Below are 20101 nucleotides of genomic sequence, written 5' to 3'. Positions count from 1 at the left end.
CTACCTCCTGTCTCTGGGGATCGCCATGTGACCCCCACTTCGAAGTGAAGTTTCAGGCACCAGTGGGCTTCCCACATGAGGCAGGTGGTGTGGGCTTTCTCCAGGGCCCATGTCTCCCTTAAGGGACAGTATAGTGGCAGCAGCCCCGGGGTCACCGTGCAGTCGGTGCAACCCTCGCCTGGCTGAAGGGCTGCTGCTGCACTCTGCTGATCTCAGGAAAGCACACAAAGTCCACAAGCGTGTCTGGATCTTTCTAGAAGCCCATCCACTCTTTGCACCCAGTGGAAGGGCACTGGCAGGCACCCTGCTCCGGCTCTGCTGCAGGTGTGGAGGGGGCAAGGCGCCTGTCCTCCTTCAGGTTGGTCTAGGCTCTACTGTATCTGGAGAATGTGGCACTTCAGTGTCAGTGTGATTTCACGATCTTCCCTTTTTGGAGTTTCCTGTTAATTTGGTGGTACCTGGAGAGAGGTTCTTGATCCATGTCCACTTATCCTAGCTCTGAAGATTCCAGAAACCTCTCCTGTATGTCTCAGGGTCCACAGTGTTTCTCTCCGGGACAGTTGGGATATACATGTGACTCTGTTTCCTTCCGGATTCCTTTAGACCACTTCCCCACTATGACGGCAATAGAGTAGATAAGGAAAGTTGGAAATATCAAAGGGTAAAAACCTAAGCAATCTGTAGCCAGGAGGCCGCTGCTGTTCGCTGTCTGGCATCCTGGGCTCCGTGGTCACAGGGAGCGTCTAATTCCAGAGCTGCCCGATTTCCCATTAATCCGCTCTCCGCCTGGCTGCCCGACTCCGGGCTTGGGGCTCTGCCTCGCTGCAGCCTCTGCGCTCTCGGAAGGGCTTCGCGCCCCCCCACCCCCCGCCTGACCGGTGCATGCCTGACTCGCCCCCCGCCAGTTCCCAGTCTCTGTACTGACTGCTGGCGGTTTCAGTGTTTGCCGCTGTGCCCAATTACGTGCCTTTTAAGATATTTATGCACCTTCCCTACCTAAAAGGGTGGGAACTCCTCCAGGACGCACGTATATCTTGCTTTTCTCGATGCCCCGCGATGGCACATGGGGACACCTTGTGGGGACACCCATCGGGGACTTGGTGGCACGTGGGGATGCCCCTCGAGGACTCCATGGCACGTGGGGACACCTCGCAGGGACAACCCTCGAGGACTCGATGGCAGGTGAGGACACCCCTCGAGGACTTGGTGGCAGGTGGGGACGCCTGGCGCGGGGACGCGGAGCCGCCTTACACTTCTTGCGCTCCTGGTTGGCGGCCGCGGAGGTCTTGGCGTGGAGCGCACGCGCGCCCTGCAGCTCCTCCTCCTTCCGCCTCCTCTGGCACGCGACGACCGAATGGCGGTCGTGGCTCTTCTCCAGCTGCATCTGCAGGCGGGCCAGCTGCTGCTGGACCCCATAGAGGTTCACCCCCAGCTCCTGCCGCTGGACCCGGCTTTGCTTGGTGGCCACGCCCTGCACGGGAGGGAGAAACAGGGTCACGCGACGTTGGCGCCCGCCGGGTGGCAGCCTGGACAGATACGCACCAGCTCTTGAAGTTCCAGCTTCAGCTTTTCTATCTGACGGTTAAGGTAGCTCTTCAGGGCGGCCTGGAATCTGACCATCAGGGGCTGAAAGGGTGGAAAAGCACACGCGGTTACGTTCCTGTCCACTGGGCTGAGCGGTCCTGCAGCGCTCCTTCAGCGGGGCGGGGAGGACTCCTGCTGAGCCCCACTCCTACCTGGGGGTCTCACTGGGGAAGCCACAGACAGAAGGCACTGCCCAGTGTCGTCCCAGACACTGCGGAACTGAGTGCGGGTTTGGGCAAAATGACAGCGAGCTGGATGTCAGCCCAACTCAGTTCGGTTTCGCGGGCAGGTGGGTGGGGACAGCCTGGGATGCCGCCAAGAACTTTCCGGGCCAACCCTGCTCCTTCCTGCAGCTGCCGGAGCCCCGGCTTCCGACTGGCTTAATCAAGCCAGTTTGCCTGTGCCGCGTGCCAGAGGGCTGGTCAAGGAACTCCGGCCGGGCTGGTACATGGGCCGAGGCTCTCAGCTGGGGGAGGGGTGGAATTTTGCTCTCATCCCCACCCCCCAAATTGGCAATGTCTGGAGACACTTGTGGTTGTCGCACAAAGGGAGGGGTGCTCCCCGCATCTGGGGGGTGGAGGCCAGGGATGCTCAGCCTCCTACAATGCTCAGGACAGGCCCCCACCCCCCAAAGAGAGATGGGGCCCAGGTGTCAGTGGTGCTGAGGCTGAGGAAGGCAGACTTTAGGTATGTGCGCCTAAGAGGATACAGAGCATGGGCCAAAACGGTGCAGGCAAACTGTGCAGGGAACAGGTGAGACGGGAACATGCATGTGGGAGCTCAAGAATGGGCCGAAGTCTTCCTCCATGTGTGCTGGGCAGAAGCAAAGTCTGCTTACGTGGTCCGGGTCCAAAACCACAAGTTGGGATCCTTCGTCCTCGGTTTCGTGGCTCCCCTCGGAGTCCATCCTGTCCACCAGGGGCTGGCCCTCTGGGCTTAACTGCTGGATCTGGTCCAGGAACGCCGGCTGGGCCCCTTCCCTGGGCTGGGCATCGGGTCCCGGGAGGGGCACTGCAGGGAAGGGACAGCAAACATCACTGGGGAGCTGGCAGCGGGAGTCACCAACCTCAGGCGGCAGGAGAGACAGAGAAGCACCCCAATGGCTTAGGTTCAGAAATGTCATTCATAGCATCTTCTGTGCATGGATTCGACACCCTCCATAGAGAGGATTACATTTTAAAAGTAGACAAGAAGGAAATTTATTTTGTGGAGACTTCTCTATACATAGAGTGAATAGAAAGGAGGTCACTTACTGATGGACCCGATTTGATTTTTTAAATAGCTAATAAGATTGAAAAATAAATGACATCATAAATGACACTCCAGCTGCAGCTTTTCTATCCCTCCGAGTTGGAGAGATCCTGGTTCTGTTTTTCACTAGTTTAAGCATGTGCTATTTTCATGTCACTTACAACTAACAAGGTTTGGGCCATCCGTGCATTGATACCATCAGGGAATCGGTACTCCCCCGATCTGCCCTCCCACGTACTCGAAACTGGGATGTGTGAGCCAAGTGCAAAGACGGGGGTCCCAGGAGAGCCTTTGAAACCCAGCAGACAGATGTGCTCTTAGAGGGTGCTGTCACAGAGCTCCTCTTTCTGAGACCAGAAGGCAGCGAGAAACGGCCATCAGTGATGCCCAGTGTGTGTTAAGGCCCCATTCTGGCATTTACTCAGATAAGTCGCTTACTGCTCTGAGAATACCTTCTGTAAAATGGAGAATGATTCCTGCTTGGGCCGGTTAGTGTAAAGATCAAACAAAATAAAACAGTAAATGCTCAATGAATGTTATCCACATCTGTTAATAATATATATATTTTTTGAGACAGGGTCTCCCTCTGTCACCCAGGCTGGACTGGAGTGGTGCCATCATAGCTCACTGCAACCTTAAACTCCTGGGCTCAAGTGATCCTCCTGCCTCAGCCTCCCGAGTAGCTGGAACTACAGGCATGCGCCGCCATGCTTAGCTACTTTTTACATTTTTTGTAGAGATGGGGTCTTGCTGTGTTGCCCAGCTGGTCTAGAATTCCTAGGCTCAGGTGATCCTCCTGCCTTGGCCTCCCAAAGTGCTGGGATTACAGGCGTGAGCCACCGCACCCAGCTAAATAATATTTTTATCTTTAGGCTCACAGCCACACAGGAAACATACAGGAAACAAATGAGTAGCATCACTTGCACAGAACAGCATGTGCAAGTGGCTTATCCCGTTGGACAGGACCTCCCCGTGGGTCTGACGGTACCTGGCTCCCGCTCCTCCACGCCCGGGAAATGCTCATCTGTGTCCGAGGACACGTTGCTGCTCCCTCGGCTCAGCCTGAAGCGGTGTCGGGACCCCATGGGAAAGACCTTCTGCTGCAGCTTTTCTTGGGATTTTGTCTACGGCAAGAACAACCAAAACTGAATCAATGAGGGTTTACTCGCCACTGAGAACTTATTCGGTTTTGATGCATTACATCTGTGAAAGTTGTCAGAAGCAAAGGGAGTTATTTACATTAAAAAAACACTGAAAAACATAGCCAGGGAAGGCTTCTCATAACAAAAACTATCACAAAAGACTCTGCAAAAACCAAAACCTTCTACACAGGACATCATAACCTTATACAGGAAACACTTCTGCGAGGACATCTGCCCAGCAACTGGCTGTCCAGCCTGGACTGGCACCACCCTTGGTACTGATCCTTGTAGCCAAAGATAGTTATCTCAAAACAATTAAGTAATCCTCCTCATTTTTCCTTTAAAAACCTTCATCTTCCTTTACCTCCCTGCATGTGAACATAGTTTACTATGGCACACGTATTCCATTACACTGCCCTATCCCTGAATAAATGTCATTTTCTTTTAGAGAGACTCTTTCTGTTTGTTATTTAGGTTGATAAATTGTTCAAAATTCAACATAAATGTTCAAGTAATAGAAAATCATTTGGATGTAAAGATTATTTGGCTTTTGCACATGGTCAAAATAGAAAATATCCCGGCAGGGGTGGGGAACCTGCGGCCTTGGGGCCACATGTGGCCCTCCAGATCCCCAAGTGTGGCCCCCTGACCAAATCCAAACTTCTCACAGAATAAAAGGATTTGTTCTGTAAAATGTGGATTCAGTTAAAAGGCCACATGTTGCCCCAAGGCTGCAGGTTCCCCACCCTTCCAACCCTTCCCCCAGGGAATCTAGGAGTGGCTTCTGCCTGTCTGGATCTGCAGCTGAGTGCGACTACTGAGGCACGGTTCGTGCTGGATACTGAATGCTGATCTCCTAGAGGACGGAAACGATGTCTCTGAGCATCTTATAAAAGCATGCTGGAAAGCCTCGGCTCTGGGCAAGGGCCTCCCAGAAGACTGTTTCTTCTTCTCTTCCTTCAAACCATCCCCCTTTAAGGAAATTTCAATAAGAAAATATCTTCCCTTGATAAAAACACCTGGCTTCATTTTAGCTGTAAAAGAGGCTCTTGTAATCATTGACAATAGTTATTGCTGAAGAAGAACTGGCGACTATTAGCAACGACAGACGAGACAGTGCCTTACTACTCACAAAGAATCTTTTACAACCATCATCTCCTGCTGCCCTCACCTTAACCCCACAAGTCGGCTATTAGTCATTCTGTCACCTGCAGGAGGAGCAGATGAGCTTGCCCAGGTTTGCACAGCCAGCGGGGTAGGTTCAATGCCAGGCTTCTCAATCTCCAGCCTGTGCTCTTTCTAACTGTCCTTCCTCACGTGATGGTGGCTCTAGAAATTATTTCTGAGGCATCCAGAATCATAATGACATTAACAGAGACCCGGAGTCAAAGGCCCACCCCCAAGTGTCCCGAGAAGGCTTCTCCTGGTGAGAAGGTGGTGAGGTGTCCGTACACACACTGGACACAATTCTCACTCTCACAGTCCCCATCCCTTTGAAAGACTGAGAGCCAGCGTTTGTCCCTGCCCCCTGGCTGATCATATTTGGAAATTGCTTCCTCGCGAATTTTCTAGAAACTAGACCCAAGGATTGAAATTGGGTTTATAGCTCAACAAGCGACCTATACTTCACCTACACAGAGGTGAAGACACTGTTCAGGTTTTTGTTGTTGTTAAATTCTTTTGTTTTTTGAGACAAGAGTCTCACTCTGTCACCCTGGGTAGAGTGCAGCGGCGTCATCATAGCTCACTGCAGCCTCAAACTCCTGGGCTCAAGAGATCCTCCTGCCTCAGCGTCTCGAGTAGCGGCGGAGACCATAGGCCTGCGCCATCACGCCCGGCTAATTTTTCTATTTTTAGTGCAGACAAGGGCTCGCTCTTGCTCAGGCTGGTCTCAAACCTAGAGCTCAAGCGATCCTCTTGGCTTGGCCTTCCAGAGTGCTAGGCTGAGAGGCGTGAGCCACCGTGCCCAGCCAAAAAACTTTTTTGAGATGGGGTCCAGAGTCTCACTGTATTATACAGGCTGGTCTTGAACTCCTGGGCTCAAGTGATCCTCCTGCCTCAGTGTCCTAGTAGCTGGGACTACAGGCTCGTGCCACCATGCCCAGCTAAAACATTTTTGAAAATAAAAAAAATATATAAGAATGTAACTATTATCATTGTTATTATCTGGAACTGCACTGTCCAATATGGTAGCCACTAGCAACAGGAGGCTGCTTAAGTGTAACTTCATTAGCATCTTAAAAACCTGAAAGCTCAGCACCTCTGGCTCACTAGCCACATTTCAAGTGCTCTGTAGTCACAAGTGACTAATGCACCATATTGGACCACACTGCCCTGCGAGACTGAAGACCTGGATGCCAGTGCATGGATGGTGGCTATGGAAGGTCACCAACCTTGGGTTTGGGGACACTGAACAAGAGTCTGGGATCTCTCGACATTTGATAGTGGACCCTGAGACCTAAGTTAGTGAAGAGATTTCTAACAGGGATTGCAAATTGTACTTCCAGTGTATCCCTAGGTTCCCCATGTAGGGGGACAAACCAGGTGGGCAGTGAGACACTTGTACACAACAGAGCTCAGGGCCACTCACCGATCCGCCCAGTGTGGATCCAGAAGCATCCTGGCCTATTTGCTCAGGGGAGCTCAGGACTTCCTGGGACGGCTCTGTCGCGATAAGCCCCTGTTCTCTTGATTCTGATGGGCCGGTCGCCTCTCTGTAGGAGCCTTCAAGCCCGTCTTCCCTGCTACCTCTTCCTCCAGGCGGTTCCCGCGGGCTGCCGTCGGAATAGGCCAGATCCATGGAACTGATCTGCCCTTCAGGGGAGGCAGTTTCTAAATCAAATTCAAATTCTTCTTCCATCATGACTTCCTCTTCAAATTCGGCGTCCCCTTCAAATTCGGGGTCCCCTTCCAGTGCAACTTCTCCTTCAGTTGTGTCTTCCCTTTCAGGATGTTCCGTAGCCCCCACGGCGGCTTCACCTTCCTGGTCATCATCCTTCTCTATTGGTGACACCTGCAATGGTGCGGCAGAGGAAAAATCAGGACACAAAGTGAAAAGGGCCTTGTGAAGTGTTCTTCTTTCTAGGGTGATTACACTGGTGGGAAAGCTGCGTTTACACCGGAGAGATCGTGTTTCATGCTTTAGTTTCTCTGTTCTCCCTGATTTTCATAATCGTGTTGCACCCTTCATTGCAAGAAGTGAGTTCTGAAAGCTCAGGGCAACCCAGGAGTCGGATATCTTTGGCGTTTCTGACTAATTGCTTGAGAGTGGGGTAGGAGGAAGATTAACACTTGAGAGTGGGGTAGAAGGAAAGTGAGTTTCTCCACAATTTAACTGGGTTTGTTCCAGTGCAAGGTAACAGGGTCATCATACCATTTATTTGACCAAGTCCTAATTCTCTTTACTTTCTAGCAAATGCAAGCCCAGTATAACCTCCCCCCAGAACTTTACCCCGCCGCCTTCCTCCTCGTTCTGCTCCTCTCTGTCGGAAGCCGGCCGGCCTTCGGGGACAGAGCTAGTCTCAGAGAAACAAGAGAACAGTTTCAAGTGATGGTTTTCTTTTTCTTGGCATTGATCTGCTCCCGAATTCTGCACACCAATTTATGTCCTGTTACTTCTCTGCCTCCCCCCAGGCTGTGGGCCATGACTTTGTCCTGTTTGTCACTCACCATAGGACTAGGGGGCCCAGGCGCCACAAAAGAGGCATTTCATGAACAAATGAAAAAGTCAATTATCAAAACATTAAAGGAACAGCAGGATGAGACCACTCCAGAAAATCCACCTCATCTATACTTGTATCTGGGACAAAACTGGGGAAAAGAAACACAGAGGAAGTGGCACCATCAGGACGAGCTCGCTAGAGACTTTGTGTTTCTCCGTGATTTATGTAGTACAAGACCTTCCTGAGTCACATTTTAAAAATATTTCTTAAAATTGAAAATGCAAGCTAATTTTTTTCTGTCAAATTAATGCAGATGTGTGGACACAGACAGTGGGAGTTCCCTGAGATCTTCCCTTTCCTTCCCAAGACAACCGCCGGCAATAGTAAGAGATTTGGGGCTATGTTCTTTCAATTTTCTCTTATGCATTTAAACACGCACACAAACCCTAAGTTAGAGATCATACTACACCTACTGTTTTACATTTAGTCTTTTCAATTGATGTAACCGGGATGTCTTTCCATGTCAGTACATTCACACAGACCTACCTTTTAAAAACAAAGAAACCATACAGAAATGTCTAAGGTAAAAAGGTCAACTTCTTTAAAATCGTTTCTATCCTTTCAAACAAAGCATAGGCAGGCCAGGCCTGGTGGCAGGGACCTTCACCTAACCACCCTCTGTGACCGCAGGGACCCCTGCCGTCGCCGTCACCGCGAGGGAGACGCGGGGTCGGGCCGGTCTTGGGTCACGGGTGGGCCGGCTCTGGGTCCCGGGCAGCACCGATAGTCGGGCCCTGCGGTGGGGGGGCGGCCGAGCCTAGTGGTTGCCATGGTTACCGCAGGGCGGCTAGTCCCGGGTTTTAGAGGGAGTCGTGCGCTTGGAGTAGGGGAGGGGGTGACAGAGGACAAAGGGACAGGAGGTGAGAAGCGAGAGGGGCACGCAAGGTGGTGGTGGCGGTGAACCGGGGGATGGGGAACGGCCCAGGAAGCGGGAAGGAAGGGACAGAGCGGGCGGGGAGGGCGTGGAGGCGAGGGGCGCCGAGAGGGGCTACGGAGGGCGACGCGGGCACCCGGCGCGTACGACCGGGGAGCACCGCCCGGCCGCTCGACACCGCGTCCCTCCACCCAGCTTACCCGCCCGCCTCGCAGCCCGGCTCCGCCATCGCCGTTGCTAGGCAACGCCGTCAACTTCCGGCGGGGCCGGGCGCCGGGAGGGCGGGCGCGGGGCTCGGGGTGGCCATTGTGCCACCTGCATTAGCGTGTGTGCACACAGACCACAGGACATCCAGTTAGTAAATATACTAAAACATAAATGTGCATTTTCCTCACCGCTGTGTGTCCTGCTCTGCCCCGCCCTGCCTCAGCTTCTGCAGCGACAGGTGTCACCGTGCGCCTAGCCGGCGACTCTGGCGTCCCGAGGAAACTGAGGGTGCCTAGGGACGCGGACGCCGTGAGCCCCGGGGCTGCGGTCGGGGGTGCTCCGGGCGGCGGGACCCCGCGCTGGCGCCCGCCTCTCCCCCTGCAGCCCTGGGGCTCGCGCCCCGCCCTCGGGGTCGCGCAGGCGGCAGGCCCAGTGGCCTCACGGTGGGGTCGTGCCCTCCTAGCCCCAGCTGTGGAAACCAAGTGCCGAGGGGGGCTCGGAGACGGCGAGAGCACGCGGGGGCGTCCCAGGGCCCCGGCCTCCCCCCGGGGTACGGAGCTCTGGTCAGGGGCAGAGCCCGGGGTCAGGGCGGGCGGCGGGAACCCGGGGCTGGGCCCAGGGCGGGGACAGGACCCGGGCCGCGCGCCCGGAGGCGGACGGGGCGGGCCGGGGGGCGGGCCGAGGGCGGGCCGGGGCCGGGCCTCCCGCGCGTCCCCGCCCCGCCGCGCCTCACAGGCGGCTGCGGCGGCGGCAGCGGCGGTGGCGGCTCCCAGAAGCGGCGCGAATCCGGCCCCCGCAGCGGGACCCGGGTAGGTGTCCGGGCCCGGCAGGGGCGGCGGGAGCCGGGGCCGCGGGGCCGGCCGCGGACTGGGCAGCTCCCCTCGGCGGAGCCGGGCTGGGGCGCGCGGGGCGCGTGGGCCTGCAGTCGCCGGGCCGGGGAGGGGCCGGGGTAGGGGGCCGAGTCCAGCCGCAGCCCCAGGGTTGCGGGGCGTGAGCGGGAGCGGGGCGTTGCGGGAGGACCCGGGATCACGCAAGGGGCAGCCGGGGACCCCTCCGCGGCTAGTGGGGGCGCCCCGGGCCGGGAGTGGGCCTAATTCGGGGAGCCTCGGTCCCCGCCTGCCTGGAGCCGTGGGCCGGGGAACTAGCGGTCTTTGTCTGGCTGGATCGTCGGAGCACGCGACTGGGACCTTGTGGGGTGCCGGCGCTCGCAGACGCAGCCCCCCAAAGTGTGCTTCCAGTCCCGGGGCGCGCGCGTCCCTCGCACTCCCGGGCCTGTAGGGCGGGTGGTCTGCGCTGTTTCGGACCCGCACGTCAGCAGCTCGCTTCCTTCAGCCTGGGCTCAGCGCCCTTGCTCTTTACTTAAAAAAAAAAAAAGAAAGAAAAGAAAGGACGAGAGGAAGAAAAAAAAAAAAAAGAAAAGAAAAGGCAATTTAAGATTGCTAAAAATAACCTAAGGAATCCTGCCAGAAGCCCGTGAGTCTTGAAATCCTGTTATCCCCACAGTCGGAAGTTGGTGTCATATGTTGGCCACAGTGTGGCTAGAGTTGATTCAGAATTAGAAAACGAATAGAAAGGGACATAATAAAAGTTGGTCTGTTTTGGGTGTAAACTTTGTCTCACTGCGTGGTGGAGTTCACATGAGAAGCTGGGCTGGTCGGCTACCCCTGTGATTTGATCCTAAGGATCTACTTTCTTTACTACTTGAAGACACCTAATTCTTTTATCTGGGAAGAAAAGGAAAATGCTTCTCAAAAAGGGAATTGCCTCTGTGATGGGCATATTGTCAGAGGGTGGGAATTCCATTCCAAATGCGTTAGGATTGATTAAAGTGCTTTAAAAGTTCTGTGCATTAGTTTTAGAAATTCCTCATTAGAAATGTTGACATTAAAATTAATTAGTGAATATTAAACACTTTAAAGAGTCATGAAAACTTTTGCAAATAAAGGATTATTAAAGTGAGGAATACCTTCTAGTACCAATAATAGAGTTCGTTAGTGGCCTTGTGTTTTGAAAGGCACATTGTATGCTGAGTGTAGTTATTTTGTTTTCTGTAGCCCATTTTTCTGTGTGTAGAGTGTTTATGGTGAGCAGGCTGTCAGACTATGGCTAAAGAAAGTTTTCATCAGTAGAATTATTTAATTCACTAGCAACTATGGTGGTTGTGTAAATAGCTCCTGATTATCATGTATGAATTCACTTAGCTAACAAAACAAGCCCGTGAAGTCAGGACTGTGGTCATCCCCTTTTTACAGGTGGGAACACTGAGGCTTAGAGAAGTAACTTTCCCAAGTTCATGCAGCTGGGAGGGAGAGACCTTGGTCTCAGGCCCACGATGCCCGAGCTCCAGAAAACCGTTGTGCCACACTGCCTCCCCTCTTTTAATGGGGCCCCACCATTCTTATACACACTGTTTACCAAGTGACTCTTAAAAATGCAAGGAGGTGGAGCTAATTGCATGTCACCACTGGCTTCTCATACTAGTTCTCTTTAGTCTGTAGAGAGTCCCCAGTGTTCAGTGTAAAGGCATCTCAGAAAAGAGCCATCGGTGTTGCAGCACCTACCTGCCACTGCTCTGGTCTCTCCGGCCCGTTTTGGGTAGCCAGGTGCAGTGGTTAAGAACGTGACATGCACAGATAGACTGCGGGGCTCAAATACCAACCCTGGCACATAGTGCTTACTTAATTCCTCTGTGCCTCGGTTTCCCCATCTGTGAAACAGGAATAATCATGCTGCCTACTTCAAGGACTTGTTGCAAGGATTATCTGAAGCATGGAGTGCCTGGCCTAGAGTAAGTGCTTGTTACCATTTATCATTGTTATTAGAGACTATCATTTGCATTTTTCACATTTAGCTAGGTTGTAAAAACCGTTTGGTTTTGCTTTTTGGCCCCCCGGTTGGGGGGGCCCCCCGGGGAAAAACCGAATGCAAGCAAAAGCCGGAATCAACAGTTGGGCAAAATTGCAACCCTAACCTTAAAACCTGGCCGGGGCCCGGGGCCCCTGCAGGGCGTTCTGGGGAGTGAGCTGACCAGGTTGCCTGGCAACAACAATCTTCTGGGAACATTTCAGCTCCCCCTGTTCCACAGCTGAGGGACCCCGACTTTTTCACAGGCTTAAATCCTTTCTTGTAAGATTAGCTACTTAGTTTCCTGCAACGTTACCGCGTGGGGGAGGACGGCTCTTGAGGTGAGGATTTGCAGCAGCTGAGGTTGATCTTGCTGATGCATGCGGTGTCGGGCATCGTTTGCTGATGTGCGCTGAGAGGCCAGAGCACACAGAGAAAGCGTAGGTTTGCGCCCTTCTCTTCCCCCAACACGGGGCAATGACATAGGAAATCTCTGCATTCGCTTCAGTGGTAGTTTTCATCCTATTGATCTTATTGGTGTTTTTATCCCATGTGTCCCTTGGGCCCTGGTCTTGCGTCTCTCATAAATCTGCTTTTATGAGCAGTGAAATCTAATCTGAAATACGTTCTTTATCTCCGGAACTTATATAACCATCCTCAAAGGATGAGAGAAATCGGGCCGCTTGAAGACTGACTTCAGTTCATGCTCGCAGTAGCTCCTGTCACACGGCTAATACAGAGAAGGGAACAGAGAGTCCAAATGCCTTATCCAATCGGGGTGGCTCGTCCTCTTGCCGAGCCGTGGGCAGTGAGCCTGCGCAGGTGTTTAAGTTGATGAATGCTCTGAACGGACTGCACAGGCCGAGACGTGGCAGTGTTACTTCCCCGGTCCCTCTGGACTGGCCGTTGCAGAAGGCACCGCGCTATAGGTGCGGAGCCGTGTCCACGCTGGCTCACACGCACTGTTTTATGGCTGCTTCACCCACGTTGAGCGACTCTGAATTCAACAATCTGATACAGTTGCTCATTGCACGCTCTAGCATTCTGGAAGTGGGGGACAAGACATACTTGGCATTGTCATTTGACACTCTTTCACCTTTCAATTTCTGTAACTAAAATGCGCTCTTTAAGCAAGGTCAGTTGTGTTGCCTTTTGGGTGCTGTGAACACCATCCCCCCATTTGAGTTTTGGTTTATGGTGCGTTAGCTGCTACTTTACCGCAGACAGCGAGAACCTTCAGGTATCTGTGTGTACAGGCGCAATACAGACGTCGCAGTAACTGAGTTAATGCCCTAAACCTTAGTTCCTTTATTTTAAATGCAAGCTGATGGTCCTTTTGTCACTTGTGAACCCTGAATGTGATGCGTGTGTGGAGCAGCGTCATCCTGTAACGTGAAGTTAAGTACAACAGAGTGGGGGAGTCGTGTCAGCCCCCAAGGGCTCATCCCAGTGGTAAAATGGGAGGAGACCCAATGTCCCCAAGCTTTGCGGCTCGAGGATGGGTCCCGAGCTGGGCTGCCTCCCCCTTTGATCCACAACGCCAGGGGTCCCCAGAAAGAGGCGGTGAACCTGCCTGGTTCCGGAGGGTGCGGGGAGCTGGGGCCTCACTGAGCATGCCAGCGAGATGTTTTGTGGGAGGAAAAAGATCCCTGTTTGCCTGTGTCCGGCTCGTGTTTAACAAGGCAGGTCTTATGTCTGCTCTTCATTGCTCGGGCTTCGAGGGCAAAGCAGATGAACCGGTTTCTGCCGGCCACATGGCGGGTAACCGGAGCACAGGGCGTTTTGCATCTGAGCGGTCTGACGGTGACAAGGCCAAGGGCATAGTCAGCTGTGGGCTTTGTTTCCTGACAGCCTTTCAGCGTCCAGTGCCCTCCCCCCATGCCCTACCTGCTTCGGTCCCTGTTGCAGCCAACAGCTGTCACCAATGGGCGTGGGCTGCAGCCGCCAGCTGGGAACTGCCAGCTCCGTCAGGGGCCAGGGCCAGGGCCAGGTTTGTCCAGCTGACTGCTGCCTCCCAGCCCTGACCCAGGGTGGCCCGAGGCAGGCACACAGCTCTGAGGAACGAGAGAAGAGGCTGGGCCGTGCTCTCTCCTAGTGGCTCCAGGCCACCCTGTTACTTTGGTCTTTGTGGGAAGTCTCTTCCGGAAGAGACTTTTGCCCCTTTGCTCTTGCTGTTTCCCTGTTTGGGAACCGACGGGGCCCTTTATGCCAGGACTGGAAACCGAGGCTGTGGGTGGAGATGCCTGCTGGGGCGGCACTGGTCCGGGAGCATGCGGCTTTCCTGTGCCCGTTCCTGCCGCTCTCACCGGGACGTCGGGGCCAGGTGCTCTCCTCTCCTGGGTTCTAGGCCTCAGTCCTCATCTCACTGCTTAACGGGAAGTTACGCTCGGTGGGGACTTGACGGTCAGTGGGTAAGCCAATCAGAAGCCTCCCTGGGACTTAGAAGTCAGCTCCCTGCAGTGCCCTTGGCTGGGTGTGGGTGGCAGAAGAACGCCCTGAGGATGTCCAAGTCCTAATCCAGAGAACTTGTGAGCATGGTGGGTTACGTGGCCAAGGATTAAGGTTGCAGGTGGGATCGAGGTTGCTAATCAGCCGACCTTGAGATGGGAGATTGTCCTGGGTTCCCTGGTGGGCACAATGAATCACAGCGTCCTTACGAGTGGAGGAGGGAGGCAGGAGAGTGAGGGCCAGAGTGACGCCACGCGGAAAGGACTCAACTGGCTTTGAGGTGGAGGAAGGGCCGAGAGCTGAGGAACGTGGCGGCTGCTAGAAGCTGGAAGGGGCAAGAAAACATCGTCCCCTGGAGCCTGCAGAAGGAACCCACCCTGGTGACACTTCGATTTTAACTCGGCAACACCCGCATTGGGCTCCTGACTCCAGGACTGCGAGATAATTCACTTGTGTTGTTTTAAGCTGCTAAATCTGTGGCGATTTGTTACCGCAGCCGTAGAAGCTCATACACCTGCAATGGGAGTACTGTCTAAGGAAGCGGAGGGGAGACTGCTGGTCATTCTTAATCTATGTTTGCCCATTTCTGTTTTTTGGTGACTTCTCTTTCTGCATCTAAGAGGACTCTCTCTTCTAAGGTATAAATCATCTGATCTTGGGCAATGAATTTTGGGTAATAGATATTTTAACTTTACCCCCTGTAAATATTTACAAGGAGACCCCACCCCACCACTACCACCCTGAGTTGGAAGAACTTCAGTTGCCTACGGGCCAGGTTTCCGTGGCCAGGCCATTCCCAGAGGGAGGGCGGAGAGGACAGACAGCGTTAGGAGGGTAGGAGAAGGGGCGGGATGGATGGCGGGGAGGGTGCAGGAGGGGCGCCCTGAATTGTCTGGGCTCCAACCCAGCAGCGGGGCCAGTTCCCAACAGGGTTGTGGAAGAGAATCTGCTACCCCTCCCAGCGCACTCTCGCATCCCTCCCGCCGCCCCTCACCCTTGTGGCTTCTGTGGTCCTTACACCTCCCCTGGCAGGCAGCTCCCCATACTCCAGCTACCTCAAAACTCTCCTCCCCGAGGCGGATTTCAGCTCCTTTTCACCAGTGCGACTTGGCCCTGCAAGCTGTCGAAGGCTGAGAACCTGTAGTTCTCAAAGGTGCTCTAACTTTGAAAGAGTTGCGGGTTGATGGGAAAGAAATGACTCTCAGGTGGAGGTGTTTCTGTGGAGTTTTGGTTTTATTAGCATGTGTATCTTTGTTGAGGGGAGGCCAAGTCATTCTTTCTTTCGAATTACACAATAGCCTATTTTGCGAAAATCTGGCCCGACCTCGTGATCACTGATGGCTTCCAGCAGCGGAGAATCCAACTGGTAATCGTGCCCCAGTCAGATGGTGAAAAACCAGCACTGGTGTTTTTACTTTATACCTTTTAAAATCATTACCCTTTTTTTTTTTTTGTACACTCAAGCCGATGTGCATTGTAGATCTTGGCTTCGCTCCATCTGCATATTCTTTGTGCCAGCTGCCAAGCTGGCATTGCCACCCTCTCCGTCAAACAAAACAAGCCGTTGGGAACTTGAAGGGACACCGTGCTAGGCACACCGTGACGGGAACTGCTCGGAGATGTCTTGCACTCAGGATCTCATCTAAAATCAATAAACAGACACAGACGGAACCATTTTAAAGTAAAAATGTGGAGCAAATGCATTCGAGGAGAATGAGGTTCAAGGCTCTGCCTTTAGCTTCTCCGTCCGTCCCATCCCTCGGGTGGGGAAAGGATGTGTGACAGCGGCCACGAGGTGCCCTGAGCACCCTGGGTTGCCGCACTGATTTCAGCGGACTCTGGTCCTTGTCAGAGGCTGGAAAAGTCAGACGTCGGCTCCTTGCTACGGGCTGCTTTCGGCTCTTTCCTCTCTGCTCACTCGTTTGTCTGTCTTAGGAGCCGAACCACAGAGCTTTTCCTGTTTCCAATTTGGCTTTGCCAGGCGTCCTGCAGCTGGAGTCCGACAGCCGGTAGCCTTTTCAGGTTGGCTTCTCTTAGCAACGGGTGTGTGAGCGCTTCCGTGCCTTGTCCTGGCTTGGCGGCTCATTTCTTTTTAGCGCTAAATCGTATCCCGCTGTCTGGGTGCAGCACGGTCTGTGTGTCCGCGCACCTACCGAAGGACGTCTTGGTTACTTCCAGATTTTGGTAATTATGAATAAAGCAGCTATAAACGTTTGTGCACAGGTTTCTGTGTGGTAGACTTTACTTTTTAGGGTAGTTTTAGGTTTACAGAAAAACGAACAGAAAGTACAGAGTAAAAAATACATATATATAAAACACTCCAGGTTTGCCTATTCTTTTTCATTTGTGCTAAATTATATGTAACATAAAATTTACCACTTTAACCATTTTGAAGTGTGCAGTCTAGTGGCATCAAGTATATTCGCAGTGCTGTGTGACTGTCCCCACCCTCCGTCCCCAGAACTTTTCCACTGCCCCGGCCTCGGCTGCTCTGCTGCGCGGAGGCTTCCTCCAGCCCTGCCCGCCGTGGCGGCCGCCCCTGTGGGCTCAGCGCAGGGCAGGCCCTGGTAACTCGCCCTCCCTCCCTCCCTCGTGGGCCTTCTCTCCATCCTGGAGGCGCCCTCTGAGGCCTCAGGACTGCTCCCTCTACCACGGCCTGAACTGCAGCTGTCCTGTCCCTGGGGGACCTGACCCCTCCTGCGCGGGGCTCCACATGGAACATTCCAGAACCGTCCCTGCGTGGGCGGAGCCCGTGGTGTGTGGAGGAGTTAGGTGCCAGCCAGGACCCCATCCATGTACTGAGTACTGGGAGGCTGGGAAGTGCTGCCCGCCTGGCACCTGGGTGGGAACCGAGGGTCCCGGCGTTAGCAGGGTAGGAGAAGGGGCGGGATGGATGGCGGGGCGGGTGCACGAGGGGCGAGAGGTCTCCTTTTGGCTGGGACCCCCTCCCTCGCAGGCAGGCTGTTGATGCCCACATGCCACGGAGGCTGAGACGCGTGGGAGGGGGGCCTCTCCCGCCCTGCCGTGGCCTGTCCCCTCCCGGCCCACAGCTTCCGCTCCCTTCGGGCTGCGGTTTGCCTGGGCCTGCGAGAGGCTGGGCACTGACCACGGACATGCGGGAGGCTGAGGAGACGGTGGCATCTGGGGCGCAGCTTCTCTGTCGGACTCCCCATAGGAGGGCTGACGCTGCGCTCTGCGAAGTGGGAGCCGTGTGACACCCACAGGTGAACCTGCCACGGCCCTGGGCCCTCAGGGACACACCTGGGGGACAGGAAGGACCAGGGACCACTGCCCTGGGCTGGCCCTGGCCTGGCACTCCAAGCAGGTGGCTCTCTGGGGCGTCTCCAGGCTGCTCCTTCAACCCTCGGACCTGGGCGGGGGAGTCGGTCCCGGCAGGCGCCCCCTCGAGCTTGAGGCACCCACACTCCTCCCGCCCGGGGACATGCAGCCCGGGGCAGACCAGCGCGGCCCGGGCGGGAGGCTCCTACGCCCTGGGATCCGCCACGCCCGTCCCGTCACCATCTGCTGCGAGGTTGGCCGGGGGAGCAGCCCTGCAGCTGGCGGCCGTCCTATTGCTGGCGGAGGGGGCACCTGGGGGTGCGTCTGTGTGCAAGGGGCGTAGTGTGTGTGTGGTGCGTGTGGTGTATGTGGTGTGTGTGTGGTGCGTGTGGTATGTGTGTGTAGTGTGGGTAGTATGTAGTGTGGGTAGTATATAGTGTGTGTGTAATGTGTGTGTGGTGTGTGTATAGTGTGTAGCATGTGTAGTGTGTGTGGTGTGCGTAGTGTATGTGGCATATGTGTGTGCTATGTGTGGTGTAGGAGGTATATGTATGCAGTGTGTGTGTAGTGTGTGTGCATAGTGTGTCTAGCGTGTAGTGTGTATAGAGTGGCGTGTAGACACGAGTGCGGGGTTGCAGGCGGGGAAGGTGTCTTTGGGGAGCCCGTGGCCCTCCTGGGGGAGCCGTGGCTGGAGCTGGGGGCCGTGAGGGCACCGGCCGGGTGCACACGGTCCCGCGGAGCCTGTGTGTGGTGCCCTGTGGGGCTGCCTGCCCAGCAGGGGGAGGGAGCTGCTTACTTGAGTTTCTGCAAGGAAGTCCTGCAGAGTTTCTGAGAATGTATTTTATTAATGGTGCTGTCAGTGGGGTGGAGGTGGCGCCAGGCAGAGGAGGTTGGAACAGTCCCCCTCCCCCCCGCCCGCTGAGCTGTGCCCTCAGCGACAGTTACTCTCCTGGGAGTGTATTGGTGGCGTGAGGACCGTGGATCCTACACACATCTATTCATCACATGTGCAGGGTAGGGGAAGCCGAGGGTTTGGACCAGAACGTGGGCCAGACCGTATAGGTCTCCATGTGACAACAAAGGGCAGCCTCTTTTTAAACTTTCTGTGAAGTTTTATGTAGCAAACATCCCAGTTTTATTAAGCTATGACCAATTTCCCTGTTCTTATCAGACATAATGGAGTAATAATAAAAACAGGAAATATTAACAGAAACGGCATGAACAGTCATTCAGTGAACGGGTCGATACTTTAACATTTGAGACCTTTTCTGGCAAATGTATACTTTGAATTAGGCTTTTTGAAATATTAAAGGTAGTTCATTAAATATCGAAACCTTAAGAAAATTAGAAGAAAATATAAACCAAAGCTTAACAGATCTTTGGCTTGGGAAGGATTTTATAAAGTACAAAAGTAATAAAAGAAATCACTAAGGAAAAGTTACTACAATTCATCATAAGAGTTTAAAACCTCTGTACTTAAAAATAAGTGATACAATTAAAAGGCAAACGACAAATTAGGATAAACAAATGTGCAGCAACTATAGCAGGGAATTGTGATCTTTGCTATATAAAGAGTCCTTATACATCAAATAAGAATTCCAATAGCCCAGCAAATTGACAAAGCACACCAAGAGACAATTCACAGGATGAACACACGTGTCTAACAAACAGGGCAGTTGACTTGGCGGATGGATCATCAGAAGCCGTTTTCCTGTTCTGGAGGCCAGGGGTCCAAGGTCAAGGTGTCGGGAGGGTTGGTTCCTGCTGAGGCCATGAGGGAGGATCTGTCCCAGGCCTCTCTCCTTGGTTGTGGATGCTGTCTTCAGGGTCACGTGGCATTCCGGGATATGCACGTCTGTCTCCAAACTTCCATTTTATGAGGACGCCAATCACGTTGGATTAGCCCATCATTTTGACTCAATTACTTCCATAAAGACACTATCTTCAAATAAGGTCATGTTCCGAGGTACTGGGGGTTAGGACTTCAACACGTGAATCCTAGGGGTGCAGTTCAACCCACATCACCTAGGAAAATATACTTACAATGTCACTGAAAGCAAGAGTTGATATAATTCCAGTGGGGGGGTTTTTAAATTTTTCATTTGCTTATTTTTAGATAGGGCATGGAAAATCGTGGAAAATACACAAATATTTTTGGAAGATTTGAGGGATATGCACACTCCTCCGAGTATGTTTCATAATTTTTTTAAAAAGTTTAAAAAATAGGTCAAGGGGTGTTCACTTCTACTTTGAGGGTGACCAGAGGTTGGGAACCAGCTTTAACTTAGATGAAACAGGCTCTCGGAGGAGCAAGTAGATTTTAAAAATAAGTAAGAATTGTCTTAAGAGAGCAAATAATGCTGGCTAATGTTTAACAGACATGCCCTGATTTATCCAAAAGGAGCCTGGTCTGTCCCACAGGACCTAGGAGGCGGAGGGAGCCTTGTCCTTGTGGCCCCGGAGGCGGGATGGGGGAGGAGCCGGAACTTGCATGTGGAGGACAAAGGTCTCCTGTTCCAAATGCTCTGGGTGCTGGGACCCGTTTTTTCATTTGCACACGAGTGCACTTCTGGGACATACCTCCTAGAGCCCAAGCGCGGTTCCACGTGTGCTGGTACGTGGGAAGACGTTATATTTGGAGCGCTCATATTTTGAAATCTCCTTCAAAACCTCCAGCACATTCTTTTGATTATCCTCAGTGGTGGCAAAACATCTTCACCTAAAGATGGTTTTGATTTTTGGAAGCAGCT

The 20101-nt window shown here is 53.5% G+C and overlaps 2 protein-coding genes across 2 annotated transcripts in view; one reads left to right on the top strand and one right to left on the bottom strand.

Annotated features, from left to right (window-relative positions):
* The window catches only part of CCDC40 (coiled-coil domain containing 40), a 36285-nt gene extending 27483 nt beyond the window's left edge, over nt 1-8802 (bottom strand). The window contains exons 1-7 of the mRNA XM_012663074.1: nt 8774-8802; nt 7429-7492; nt 6568-6990; nt 3824-3959; nt 2423-2595; nt 1543-1626; nt 1252-1471 (exon numbers count right to left, since the gene is read on the bottom strand). Of these exons, the coding sequence (XP_012518528.1) occupies nt 1252-1471; nt 1543-1626; nt 2423-2595; nt 3824-3959; nt 6568-6990; nt 7429-7492; nt 8774-8802 (1129 nt within the window). The remainder of the gene's footprint in view (nt 1-1251; nt 1472-1542; nt 1627-2422; nt 2596-3823; nt 3960-6567; nt 6991-7428; nt 7493-8773) is intronic.
* Nucleotides 8803-9533: 731 nt separating this feature from the next.
* The window catches only part of TBC1D16 (TBC1 domain family, member 16), an 87917-nt gene continuing 77349 nt past the window's right edge, over nt 9534-20101 (top strand). Inside the window, 1 exon segment of the mRNA XM_012663085.1 lies at nt 9534-9589. The gene's annotated coding sequence lies outside the window, so the exon portion shown is untranslated.

The sequence above is a fragment of the Propithecus coquereli genome, unplaced genomic scaffold, assembly GCF_000956105.1.
Source record: "Propithecus coquereli isolate 6110/MARCELLA unplaced genomic scaffold, Pcoq_1.0 Scaffold794, whole genome shotgun sequence".
In the NCBI taxonomy this organism is placed as follows: Eukaryota; Metazoa; Chordata; class Mammalia; order Primates; family Indriidae; genus Propithecus; species Propithecus coquereli.
Note: the sequence above shows the minus strand (reverse complement) of the source record. Positions and strands in the feature narration are given on the sequence as shown.